The sequence below is a fragment of the Silurus aristotelis genome, assembly GCF_946808225.1.
Source record: "Silurus aristotelis genome assembly, chromosome: 4".
In the NCBI taxonomy this organism is placed as follows: domain Eukaryota; kingdom Metazoa; phylum Chordata; class Actinopteri; order Siluriformes; family Siluridae; genus Silurus; species Silurus aristotelis.
In genome coordinates this window covers 36,002,944-36,017,173 of record NC_139577.1, presented here as the reverse complement: position 1 = coordinate 36,017,173, position 14,230 = coordinate 36,002,944, and the positions used below count along the sequence as shown (strand labels likewise).

At 37.5% G+C, this 14,230-nt stretch overlaps 1 protein-coding gene across 1 annotated transcript in view; it reads left to right on the top strand.

Moving 5' to 3' along the window:
* Positions 1-14,230, top strand: part of LOC310724653 (uncharacterized protein) — a 125,536-nt gene that overhangs the window by 17,555 nt on the left and 93,751 nt on the right. Inside the window, exons 21-30 of the mRNA XM_083538894.1 lie at positions 981-1,102; positions 2,304-2,365; positions 2,466-2,536; positions 2,662-2,725; positions 2,829-2,983; positions 7,663-7,784; positions 8,986-9,047; positions 9,148-9,218; positions 9,344-9,422; positions 9,511-9,665. Of these exons, the coding sequence (XP_083395020.1) occupies positions 981-1,102; positions 2,304-2,365; positions 2,466-2,536; positions 2,662-2,725; positions 2,829-2,983; positions 7,663-7,784; positions 8,986-9,047; positions 9,148-9,218; positions 9,344-9,422; positions 9,511-9,665 (963 nt within the window). The remainder of the gene's footprint in view (positions 1-980; positions 1,103-2,303; positions 2,366-2,465; positions 2,537-2,661; positions 2,726-2,828; positions 2,984-7,662; positions 7,785-8,985; positions 9,048-9,147; positions 9,219-9,343; positions 9,423-9,510; positions 9,666-14,230) is intronic.

Here is a 14,230-nt window from a genome sequence, read left to right as displayed (position 1 = left end):
CAAGTAAAGCCTGGAAAGGCTAGCAGAGCCTCAGGATCCAAACAGAGCCTAGAGACGGTAGCTGGGCTATAGGGCCTGGAGCCTAGAGCCTAGAAATTGGGCTGAAATGTAGACTACAGTCTGACCTGCTTACAGCAGAGACACATTGTAGGATTGGTGGATGAACCACTGTAAACAGGAAGAAGACGCACTGTGGGCGTGTCTCCGTTTATTCAGGTCTGTGCGGCAGTAATGGCGAGTCGAGGCGAGAGCAAGACGAGTTTCTCAAAGTGGAAAAATGATCATTATTTCACTTTAGTTGAGCATAAAGACAAAAACTTTCAAGTCAAATGTAAGCTGTGTGTTTCTGGTTCGAAGCTCGTATCTACTGCGATAAACAGCAACTCCAATCTGCTGAAGCTCCTCCAGGACCTCCATGCCTGAGGAGCTAGAAGCTATGCGCTAACCCGGTGTTCTGTTTTCATACTTCAGTTGTGAAAGGAACATGTTTAAGAGCTCAACACAACAGCAGAAGCCACTTTAGTGTTTGATTGTGAATCTATTATTCAGCTTGTTTTGTTGTTTATGTCAGAAATCCTTGTGATATATTCAGTGTGTGCTGCTCTGACTTTAATATAATAGTGTTTAAAAATGACTCTGTGTTTAAGTCAGTTTTGTGTTTGTGTAGATTATAACACATAAAAGGTCATTAATGAGAACATTAAAGAAGATTCTTTATAAAAGGAACTAAAAAGTTACTTTTAACAGTAACACATTACTTTATGGTGTAAATTATCAACAAAGTAACTGTCACTTTTTAAATGGAGTAACGAGTAACTGTAACTAGTTACTTTTTTTTGTAACTAGCACAACACTGCTCATCACACAATACATTTACCTCAAAAACTTCATTATTCATTCATTATTCATTAGAATTCATTATTCATTTAAATTCAATCTGTAACTAATTCATACTGAAGCACATTTCATTTATTCCACAGAGAATACAAACACCTCATTTGCAGTAAACATCATATTCAGCATTAATAACATCAGCATGCCGATGAACCCTGACCTCAGGAGTGACACCTACACCCAAGTGAAGAGCATCTTCACTAACATTGTAAGTGTACATCATCATGTGCTTAGCAGATAATGTTCCCCTAAACACGATTTATTTGTTCTGAAAAGACCTATCAATTTTGTCTCAAAGTAGAAAGTCGTTGTAGAAATTCAATTTAATTCAATTCATGTTTATTTGTATTGCGCTTTAAACAATTAAAATGTGGTAATTAAAAGTGAATATGTTCTTTATAAGAAAGTTTGTCCCTGATGAGCAAACCGGTCTCGCACCGCAGAAATATGACATCACTTCCTGTTTGGTGACTTTAAAGTGAAATTCCTTAGTCAAGTAAATCCAAAGTATTTAGAGAAATCAAACCTATTTTTGGAAATTTTATGAAAACACTCTGTAGATGATATTGACCCAATGTGCAAGTGGCCCATTCCACAGAGACTAATGCTCTCCCATACCTTTAGTGATGTGGCTTTTTACACTGAGTGCTGAAAGCAAGCCAGATGGTCCCTCTCTTCTTTAGTCTGGAGGACGTGGTGTCCATGCTTTACAAAATAAGTAAATTAACATTTTGATTAGTCTGAACACAGAACAGTTTTCCACTTTGCTTCAGTACATTATAAATGAGTTTTGGCCCAGAGAGGATGGTGGAGTTTCTGGATCATGTTCACCCATGCCTTCTTCTTTGCAGGATAGAGATTTAATCTGCATTCATGGATGACATGCAAACTGTGTTCACAGACAATAGTTTCTGGAGGTGTTAGTGAGCCCATGCAGTGATTTCCATTACAAAATCATAATTGGTTTAAGTGCAGTGGCCCCTGAGGGCCCGAACATCACAAACATCCAATTAGAATTTTCGCCCTTGTCCCTTGTGTACAGAGACTTCTCCAAGTTATTTAAAATGTTTGATGATATTATGTTTTGTAAATGATGAGATATTTAACTGTTTTACAATTTGATTTTGAGGAACATAATTTTGAAATTATCCCACAATATGTAGACACAGTTTTTCACAGATTGTTGAAGCTCTGCCCATCTTTACTTCTAAGAGACTCTGTCTCTCTGCCCAATTTTGTTGCCCTCTTCAACTTTTTTGAGACGTGTAGTAGCCATTAAATTCGAAATGACCTTTTTTTTTTTTTTCCCAAAATGGTACCATTCCTTAGTTTAGACATTTTACACAGTGTCCCAACTGACTGTCAGGTTGGTTCACAATAAAAATAAAATATATTGATGGTTCTTCCAGGTGAACACAGTTCTAAATAATTCTGGTGCACCTCCATCTGAACCCACCACCTTCAACTTCACGTAAGTTCCTGCAGAAGATTGCAGTTCTGACATTTTCTCTGTGAAATTCTTATGGTGAAGTCATTTGGACCATGACATTATTGCTTTCTCTTCATTTTAGGAGTTTAGATGATCAAGTTAATGGTTACATGGAATACAGTTTATTAAGCTGCTTGAGTCAGCGTGAGAACGGTAGGTTACACCACAATTTCATCAACTTTTTCTACAAAAACGATCTGTAGTTCCTCTTGCTTATGATTGTGAATTTGTAAATGTTAACATAAAATTGCTCTGTAACTAAAATTCTTCTGTTGTAGACACATCAACACTTCCTCCAACCACACCTCTGGTACAGACTTCTCCAGAATCTCCATCTACAATGTACGAGAAATTTCTGTAATGAATATTTAAGCAAGATTTACTTTTTATTTATTTTTTTACTTTAGTGATGCATTTTTACATTGTGAATTTTTGGTGTCTTTAGCAGTGGAGCAGCTGTGATTCAAATCAAGCTGGTGTTCAACAACTGCACGTTTGTTCCTAGTGAGTGTTTGGTCCTGAGTAAAATGGAATCTCTGCTAAAATCAACACTCACAAGCGTCTCAGAGTCAGTAACAGTGCTGGACTACAGCTACAACGGTACGTTTTCATTTCTCATCACCAGTGTTGGGCAGTAACGTGTTACCGGTAACGCAGTTACTTTTGACAGTAACTAATACTGTAACACGTTACTTTTAAAAATAAAGTAACTCCGTTAGCGTGTGGTTCGTTACCCGTTACTTTTATAAATAAATGAAATTTTTATTTATTTATTTTTTTTTTTTATTTATCCTTTATTTAACCAGGAGAAGCCCATTGAGATTAAAAATCTCTTTTGCAAGGGAGACCTGGCCAAGATAGGCAGCTGAATTACATCACATCATTACATACGTACAAAGACACACAAAAAACATGAAAATAAATACAAATAAATTAATAGAAACAGTTTGAAAGCCAATTATGCACTTACAATGAAATCTCAATTAAAAACATTGACATGTGAGGGAGTCCAACTCATAAGATCTCATTCTTAACTTAAAAACACTCAAAGGAATCAATTTACTAAGTTTTAAGTTGTTCTGCAGCAAATTCCATGTAAAGGGAGCAGAATAAACAAAGGCTTTTTTACCCAGCTCAGTACTGACATGTGGGACAGAAAGCAAGACAACAGCCTGAGAACGGAGAGAGTAATGACCTGCACTTTCTTTCATAAGAAGTGAACATAAATAGGATGGAAGCACACCAAGAATAGCCTTATATATAAATGTGTACCAATGACAAAGCCTCCGTGTGGCCAGAGCAGACCACCCTACACGGGAGTACAGCTCACAGTGGTGGCTGCGAGCTTTACAATTAGTGATAAATCTCAGCGATGCATGATAGGCTGCGTCAATCATTTGAAGGCATTGAGCAGATGAATGCATATATAATATATCACCATAGTCCAGCACAGATAAAAAAGTGGATGCCACTAAACGTTTTTTTGACATTAAAAGAAAAACACAGCTTATTTCGAAAGTAAAAACCCAATTTTAGCCTCAGCTTTCTCACTAGACAGTGAACATGAGGCTTAAATGATAGGCAATCATCAATAACAATACCAAGATACTTATAAGTTGTAACAGTCTGTATTTCACGTCCGTCAAGAGTAATCACTGAGGGAACATTCAGTGGTCTATTCCGAGGGCCCGTGAAGATCATACATTTGTTTTTTTTTGCATTAAGCACAAGTTTCAGCTGTAGCAACGTGTTTTGGACCACAGTGAAGGCATTCTGTAAATGTGCAATGGCTTGTTTAAGAGAGGGTGCACAACAGTAAATAACTGTGTCATCTGCATAAAAATGAAAGTTTGCATCAGACACACGCTGACTAAGGTTATTTATTTAAATAGTAAATAAAAGAGGGCCTAACACAGAGCCTTGTGGAACCCCTTTAAGGATTGGTAAGATACCAGATTGAACACCATCATACTTAATGCACTGGGTTCTGTCACTAAGATAGTTTGAGAACCAAGAGACAGTATCCTCTGAAAACCCCGAATTAAGAAGCCTAATCTTTAAAACATCATGATCAACCGTGTCAAAAGCTTTTGACAAATCAATAAAAAGTGATGCACAGTGCTGCTCCTTGTCACGAGCAACAGAGATGTCATTTATCACCTTCATTGCAGCTGTGATAGTACTATGTTTTTTTCTAAAACCTGACTGAACTGGGGATAAAATGTCCTGTACATGCAAGAAATCTTTCATCTGATCACTCAGCAGGGATTCAAGCGTTTTGGCCAAAACAGACAAATTAGAAATTGGCCTGTAATTATTTAAATTTGACGGGTCAACCCCTTTCAAAAATGGACAAACAAATGCAGATTTCCATATTTTGGTAATAGTATTGCTCTCTAAAGTAAGATTAAAAAGGTACGTTAGAGGCTGTGCTACACAATCCGCAGCTATTTTTAAGAAGTAGGGCTCTATAAGATCAGGTCCTGGAGGTTTTTTAGGAGCCAGCCTTTTTAGGGCTTTTTGAACGTCAGCCACTAAGAATGGAGTGAGATTGAAGACACTTGTAGAGACTGGTACATCTCTACAAGATGTCACAGTGTAAGGACAAGCAGTGTCAAACAAAGAACCAGACTGAATAAAATGCTCATTAAAATGGTTCAATATCTCCAGCTTGTCATGAACTACTACAGATTCTTTCATAATAAAAGAAGGAACATTAATACTATCTTTGTTTAAAGAAAGTAATTTTATAGCCTTCCAAAATTTTCTGGGATCATTTAAAGTATTAGTAGTGGCTGACAGATAAAAGTCAGATTTTGCTTTTTTAATAAAAGAAGAACATTTATTTCTTAACTGCCTAAAAACAAGCCAATCAGACGAAGAGCCCGTTTTTCTTGCTTTGGCCCAAGCTAAATTGCGGTCATGAAGAATATCTCCAAGCTCAGAGGAAAACCAGGGATTGTCCCGCCCCTTAACTCTGAATCTCTTTAGTGGGGCGTGTCTATTTATTACTTGCAAAAAACTATCCCGGAAAAAGATCCAGGCTGACTCCACATCGGGAATCAGCTCTATTCTACTCCTAACACAATTAAACAAATCATGGCAAAAGCCCTGTTCATTAAATTTTTTGAGATTCCTCTTACATATTACGCGAGGTTTACATTTAGGCATCTTAGTATTCCTTACAGCAGCAACAACACAGTGGTCACTTAGGTCATTGCAAAAAACACCAACAGCAGAAAATTTGGGTGGGGCATTAGTCAAAATTAAATCAATTAAGGTGGATTTGTCATGGCACTTAAGATTTAAACGAGTGGGAGAATTGATTGACTGTGTAAAATTGACAGAATCACAAAATGACTTAAATTTATCTGAACAAGGTTTCAGCCAGTCCCAGTTTAGATCACCTGCTAAAATAATTTCGGAGTAGTCCAATCTGGATAAGAGTTGAATAAGAGTCTGAAATGCAGTACTCAGGGCAGAAGGAGGCCTATAACACCCAACAACAGTAACATAAGGGCCCTTGGCCAACTCCACCTTCACTGCCAAAAATTCCAGCTGCTTACCGATTGATTCTGAATAGACTAACTTCACATTAAATTAAGATTTGCCATAAATAGCAACCCCACCACCCTTCCTTGGTCTGTCAGCACGAAACACATTATAACCACCCATTCCAATATCCATATCAGTGATTGATTTTGTCAGCCAGGTTTCAGATAGCACAACAATATCTGCATCTGTTAAATTCACCCAAATTCTAAGCAGATCCATTTTGGGTAACAAACTGCGAACATTAGGGTGAATTACACTCAAACCAGACATGGATTTCACATCAGATGGCAATGGAATACACTGCAACTCAGGGCCTGGATTTGGCTGCACATTGCCAGATAAAAGCAGCAATAAAAATATTAACCATCTCTGTTTACCATCAGTATATAAAAAATCTGTAGAGTTTTTAAAATGAGAGTCCCAGTAATGTCTGCCATCAAATGCAAAATAGTCATTTAAAATCAAAAGATTTTGAAGCTGAAGAATATCCCTGGGTAGCAACCAGGCTGCATTTAAGTACTCTGCCAACTCTTTTGGCATTTGAGGGGAATGCACAAAGGCTGAACAGTTAAATCCATAGGCTATGTCCAAAGAGCCACAAATGTTGTAAGATGTACTCACCCAGTATAAATCACTTGATCTTAGATTCTGTACAAACAATGAACAAAGCAGCATTAAGAGAAAAGCCATGTTAGCAGAAGATGTTAGCAAAACCATGAGGAGCTGACAGGGCCTGAAAAGATCCAAGTAAAGCCTGGAAAGGCTAGCAGAGCCTCAGGATCCAAACAGAGCCTAGAGACGGTAGCTGGGCTATAGGGCCTGGAGCCTAGAGCCTAGAAATTGGGCTGAAATGTAGACTACAGTCTGACCTGCTTACAGCAGAGACACATTGTAGGATTGGTGGATGAACCACTGTAAACAGGAAGAAGACGCACTGTGGGCGTGTCTCCGTTTATTCAGGTCTGTGCGGCAGTAATGGCGAGTCGAGGCGAGAGCAAGACGAGTTTCTCAAAGTGGAAAAATGATCATTATTTCACTTTAGTTGAGCATAAAGACAAAAACTTTCAAGTCAAATGTAAGCTGTGTGTTTCTGGTTCGAAGCTCGTATCTACTGCGATAAACAGCAACTCCAATCTGCTGAAGCTCCTCCAGGACCTCCATGCCTGAGGAGCTAGAAGCTATGCGCTAACCCGGTGTTCTGTTTTCATACTTCAGTTGTGAAAGGAACATGTTTAAGAGCTCAACACAACAGCAGAAGCCACTTTAGTGTTTGATTGTGAATCTATTATTCAGCTTGTTTTGTTGTTTATGTCAGAAATCCTTGTGATATATTCAGTGTGTGCTGCTCTGACTTTAATATAATAGTGTTTAAAAATGACTCTGTGTTTAAGTCAGTTTTGTGTTTGTGTAGATTATAACACATAAAAGGTCATTAATGAGAACATTAAAGAAGATTCTTTATAAAAGGAACTAAAAAGTTACTTTTAACAGTAACACATTACTTTATGGTGTAAATTATCAACAAAGTAACTGTCACTTTTTAAATGGAGTAACGAGTAACTGTAACTAGTTACTTTTTTTTGTAACTAGCACAACACTGCTCATCACACAATACATTTACCTCAAAAACTTCATTATTCATTCATTATTCATTAGAATTCATTATTCATTTAAATTCAATCTGTAACTAATTCATACTGAAGCACATTTCATTTATTCCACAGAGAATACAAACACCTCATTTGCAGTAAACATCATATTCAGCATTAATAACATCAGCATGCCGATGAACCCTGACCTCAGGAGTGACACCTACACCCAAGTGAAGAGCATCTTCACTAACATTGTAAGTGTACATCATCATGTGCTTAGCAGATAATGTTCCCCTAAACACGATTTATTTGTTCTGAAAAGACCTATCAATTTTGTCTCAAAGTAGAAAGTCGTTGTAGAAATTCAATTTAATTCAATTCATGTTTATTTGTATTGCGCTTTAAACAATTAAAATGTGGTAATTAAAAGTGAATATGTTCTTTATAAGAAAGTTTGTCCCTGATGAGCAAACCGGTCTCGCACCGCAGAAATATGACATCACTTCCTGTTTGGTGACTTTAAAGTGAAATTCCTTAGTCAAGTAAATCCAAAGTATTTAGAGAAATCAAACCTATTTTTGGAAATTTTATGAAAACACTCTGTAGATGATATTGACCCAATGTGCAAGTGGCCCATTCCACAGAGACTAATGCTCTCCCATACCTTTAGTGATGTGGCTTTTTACACTGAGTGCTGAAAGCAAGCCAGATGGTCCCTCTCTTCTTTAGTCTGGAGGACGTGGTGTCCATGCTTTACAAAATAAGTAAATTAACATTTTGATTAGTCTGAACACAGAACAGTTTTCCACTTTGCTTCAGTACATTATAAATGAGTTTTGGCCCAGAGAGGATGGTGGAGTTTCTGGATCATGTTCACCCATGCCTTCTTCTTTGCAGGATAGAGATTTAATCTGCATTCATGGATGACATGCAAACTGTGTTCACAGACAATAGTTTCTGGAGGTGTTAGTGAGCCCATGCAGTGATTTCCATTACAAAATCATAATTGGTTTAAGTGCAGTGGCCCCTGAGGGCCCGAACATCACAAACATCCAATTAGAATTTTCGCCCTTGTCCCTTGTGTACAGAGACTTCTCCAAGTTATTTAAAATGTTTGATGATATTATGTTTTGTAAATGATGAGATATTTAACTGTTTTACAATTTGATTTTGAGGAACATAATTTTGAAATTATCCCACAATATGTAGACACAGTTTTTCACAGATTGTTGAAGCTCTGCCCATCTTTACTTCTAAGAGACTCTGTCTCTCTGCCCAATTTTGTTGCCCTCTTCAACTTTTTTGAGACGTGTAGTAGCCATTAAATTCGAAATGACCTTTTTTTTTTTTTTCCCAAAATGGTACCATTCCTTAGTTTAGACATTTTACACAGTGTCCCAACTGACTGTCAGGTTGGTTCACAATAAAAATAAAATATATTGATGGTTCTTCCAGGTGAACACAGTTCTAAATAATTCTGGTGCACCTCCATCTGAACCCACCACCTTCAACTTCACGTAAGTTCCTGCAGAAGATTGCAGTTCTGACATTTTCTCTGTGAAATTCTTATGGTGAAGTCATTTGGACCATGACATTATTGCTTTCTCTTCATTTTAGGAGTTTAGATGATCAAGTTAATGGTTACATGGAATACAGTTTATTAAGCTGCTTGAGTCAGCGTGAGAACGGTAGGTTACACCACAATTTCATCAACTTTTTCTACAAAAACGATCTGTAGTTCCTCTTGCTTATGATTGTGAATTTGTAAATGTTAACATAAAATTGCTCTGTAACTAAAATTCTTCTGTTGTAGACACATCAACACTTCCTCCAACCACACCTCTGGTACAGACTTCTCCAGAATCTCCATCTACAATGTACGAGAAATTTCTGTAATGAATATTTAAGCAAGATTTACTTTTTATTTATTTTTTTACTTTAGTGATGCATTTTTACATTGTGAATTTTTGGTGTCTTTAGCAGTGGAGCAGCTGTGATTCAAATCAAGCTGGTGTTCAACAACTGCACGTTTGTTCCTAGTGAGTGTTTGGTCCTGAGTAAAATGGAATCTCTGCTAAAATCAACACTCACAAGCGTCTCAGAGTCAGTAACAGTGCTGGACTACAGCTACAACGGTACGTTTTCATTTCTCATCACCAGTGTTGGGCAGTAACGTGTTACCGGTAACGCAGTTACTTTTGACAGTAACTAATACTGTAACACGTTACTTTTAAAAATAAAGTAACTCCGTTAGCGTGTGGTTCGTTACCCGTTACTTTTATAAATAAATGAAATTTTTATTTATTTATTTTTTTTTTTTATTTATCCTTTATTTAACCAGGAGAAGCCCATTGAGATTAAAAATCTCTTTTGCAAGGGAGACCTGGCCAAGATAGGCAGCTGAATTACATCACATCATTACATACGTACAAAGACACACAAAAAACATGAAAATAAATACAAATAAATTAATAGAAACAGTTTGAAAGCCAATTATGCACTTACAATGAAATCTCAATTAAAAACATTGACATGTGAGGGAGTCCAACTCATAAGATCTCATTCTTAACTTAAAAACACTCAAAGGAATCAATTTACTAAGTTTTAAGTTGTTCTGCAGCAAATTCCATGTAAAGGGAGCAGAATAAACAAAGGCTTTTTTACCCAGCTCAGTACTGACATGTGGGACAGAAAGCAAGACAACAGCCTGAGAACGGAGAGAGTAATGACCTGCACTTTCTTTCATAAGAAGTGAACATAAATAGGATGGAAGCACACCAAGAATAGCCTTATATATAAATGTGTACCAATGACAAAGCCTCCGTGTGGCCAGAGCAGACCACCCTACACGGGAGTACAGCTCACAGTGGTGGCTGCGAGCTTTACAATTAGTGATAAATCTCAGCGATGCATGATAGGCTGCGTCAATCATTTGAAGGCATTGAGCAGATGAATGCATATATAATATATCACCATAGTCCAGCACAGATAAAAAAGTGGATGCCACTAAACGTTTTTTTGACATTAAAAGAAAAACACAGCTTATTTCGAAAGTAAAAACCCAATTTTAGCCTCAGCTTTCTCACTAGACAGTGAACATGAGGCTTAAATGATAGGCAATCATCAATAACAATACCAAGATACTTATAAGTTGTAACAGTCTGTATTTCACGTCCGTCAAGAGTAATCACTGAGGGAACATTCAGTGGTCTATTCCGAGGGCCCGTGAAGATCATACATTTGTTTTTTTTTGCATTAAGCACAAGTTTCAGCTGTAGCAACGTGTTTTGGACCACAGTGAAGGCATTCTGTAAATGTGCAATGGCTTGTTTAAGAGAGGGTGCACAACAGTAAATAACTGTGTCATCTCCATAAAAATGAAAGTTTGCATCAGACACACGCTGACTAAGGTTATTTATATAAATAGTAAATAAAAGAGGGCCTAACACAGAGCCTTGTGGAACCCCTTTAAAGGATTGGTAAGATACCAGATTGAACACCATCATACTTAATGCACTGGGTTCTGTCACTAAGATAGTTTGAGAACCAAGAGACAGTATCCTCTGAAAACCCCGAATTAAGAAGCCTAATCTTTAAAACATCATGATCAACCGTGTCAAAAGCTTTTGACAAATCAATAAAAAGTGATGCACAGTGCTGCTCCTTGTCACGAGCAACAGAGATGTCATTTATCACCTTCATTGCAGCTGTGATAGTACTATGTTTTTTTCTAAAACCTGACTGAACTGGGGATAAAATGTCCTGTACATGCAAGAAATCTTTCATCTGATCACTCAGCAGGGATTCAAGCGTTTTGGCCAAAACAGACAAATTAGAAATTGGCCTGTAATTATTTAAATTTGACGGGTCAACCCCTTTCAAAAATGGACAAACAAATGCAGATTTCCATATTTTGGTAATAGTATTGCTCTCTAAAGTAAGATTAAAAAGGTACGTTAGAGGCTGTGCTACACAATCCGCAGCTATTTTTAAGAAGTAGGGCTCTATAAGATCAGGTCCTGGAGGTTTTTTAGGAGCCAGCCTTTTTAGGGCTTTTTGAACGTCAGCCACTAAGAATGGAGTGAGATTGAAGACACTTGTAGAGACTGGTACATCTCTACAAGATGTCACAGTGTAAGGACAAGCAGTGTCAAACAAAGAACCAGACTGAATAAAATGCTCATTAAAATGGTTCAATATCTCCAGCTTGTCATGAACTACTACAGATTCTTTCATAATAAAAGAAGGAACATTAATACTATCTTTGTTTAAAGAAAGTAATTTTATAGCCTTCCAAAATTTTCTGGGATCATTTAAAGTATTAGTAGTGGCTGACAGATAAAAGTCAGATTTTGCTTTTTTAATAAAAGAAGAACATTTATTTCTTAACTGCCTAAAAACAAGCCAATCAGACGAAGAGCCCGTTTTTCTTGCTTTGGCCCAAGCTAAATTGCGGTCATGAAGAATATCTCCAAGCTCAGAGGAAAACCAGGGATTGTCCCGCCCCTTAACTCTGAATCTCTTTAGTGGGGCGTGTCTATTTATTACTTGCAAAAAACTATCCCGGAAAAAGATCCAGGCTGACTCCACATCGGGAATCAGCTCTATTCTACTCCTAACACAATTAAACAAATCATGGCAAAAGCCCTGTTCATTAAATTTTTTGAGATTCCTCTTACATATTACGCGAGGTTTACATTTAGGCATCTTAGTATTCCTTACAGCAGCAACAACACAGTGGTCACTTAGGTCATTGCAAAAAACACCAACAGCAGAAAATTTGGGTGGGGCATTAGTCAAAATTAAATCAATTAAGGTGGATTTGTCATGGCACTTAAGATTTAAACGAGTGGGAGAATTGATTGACTGTGTAAAATTGACAGAATCACAAAATGACTTAAATTTATCTGAACAAGGTTTCAGCCAGTCCCAGTTTAGATCACCTGCTAAAATAATTTCGGAGTAGTCCAATCTGGATAAGAGTTGAATAAGAGTCTGAAATGCAGTACTCAGGGCAGAAGGAGGCCTATAACACCCAACAACAGTAACATAAGGGCCCTTGGCCAACTCCACCTTCACTGCCAAAAATTCCAGCTGCTTACCGATTGATTCTGAATAGACTAACTTCACATTAAATTAAGATTTGCCATAAATAGCAACCCCACCACCCTTCCTTGGTCTGTCAGCACGAAACACATTATAACCACCCATTCCAATATCCATATCAGTGATTGATTTTGTCAGCCAGGTTTCAGATAGCACAACAATATCTGCATCTGTTAAATTCACCCAAATTCTAAGCAGATCCATTTTGGGTAACAAACTGCGAACATTAGGGTGAATTACACTCAAACCAGACATGGATTTCACATCAGATGGCAATGGAATACACTGCAACTCAGGGCCTGGATTTGGCTGCACATTGCCAGATAAAAGCAGCAATAAAAATATTAACCATCTCTGTTTACCATCAGTATATAAAAAATCTGTAGAGTTTTTAAAATGAGAGTCCCAGTAATGTCTGCCATCAAATGCAAAATAGTCATTTAAAATCAAAGGATTTTGAAGCTGAAGAATATCCCTGGGTAGCAACCAGGCTGCATTTAAGTACTCTGCCAACTCTTTTGGCATTTGAGGGGAATGCACAAAGGCTGAACAGTTAAATCCATAGGCTATGTCCAAAGAGCCACAAATGTTGTAAGATGTACTCACCCAGTATAAATCACTTGATCTTAGATTCTGTACAAACAATGAACAAAGCAGCATTAAGAGAAAAGCCATGTTAGCAGAAGATGTTAGCAAAACCATGAGGAGCTGACAGGGCCTGAAAAGATCCAAGTAAAGCCTGGAAAGGCTAGCAGAGCCTCAGGATCCAAACAGAGCCTAGAGACGGTTGCTGGGCTATAGGGCCTGGAGCCTAGAGCCTAGAAATTGGGCTGAAATGTAGACTACAGTCTGACCTGCTTACAGCAGAGACACATTGTAGGATTGGTGGATGAACCACTGTAAACAGGAAGAAGACGCACTGTGGGCGTGTCTCCGTTTATTCAGGTCTGTGCGGCAGTAATGGCGAGTCGAGGCGAGAGCAAGACGAGTTTCTCAAAGTGGAAATATGATCATTATTACACTTTAGTTGAGCATAAAGACAAAAACTTTCAAGTCAAATGTAAGCTGTGTGTTTCTGGTTCGAAGCTCGTATCTACTGCGATAAACAGCAACTCCAATCTGCTGAAGCTCCTCCAGGACCTCCATGCCTGAGGAGCTAGAAGCTATGCGCTAACCCGGTGTTCTGTTTTCATACTTCAGTTGTGAAAGGAACATGTTTAAGAGCTCAACACAACAGCAGAAGCCACTTTAGTGTTTGATTGTGAATCTATTATTCAGCTTGTTTTGTTGTTTATGTCAGAAATCCTTGTGATATATTCAGTGTGTGCTGCTCTGACTTTAATATAATAGTGTTTAAAAATGACTCTGTGTTTAAGTCAGTTTTGTGTTTGTGTAGATTATAACACATAAAAGGTCATTAATGAGAACATTAAAGAAGATTCTTTATAAAAGGAACTAAAAAGTTACTTTTAACAGTAACACATTACTTTATGGTGTAAATTATCAACAAAGTAACTGTCACTTTTTAAATGGAGTAACGAGTAACTGTAACTAGTTACTTTTTTTTGTAACTAGCACAACACTGCTCATCACA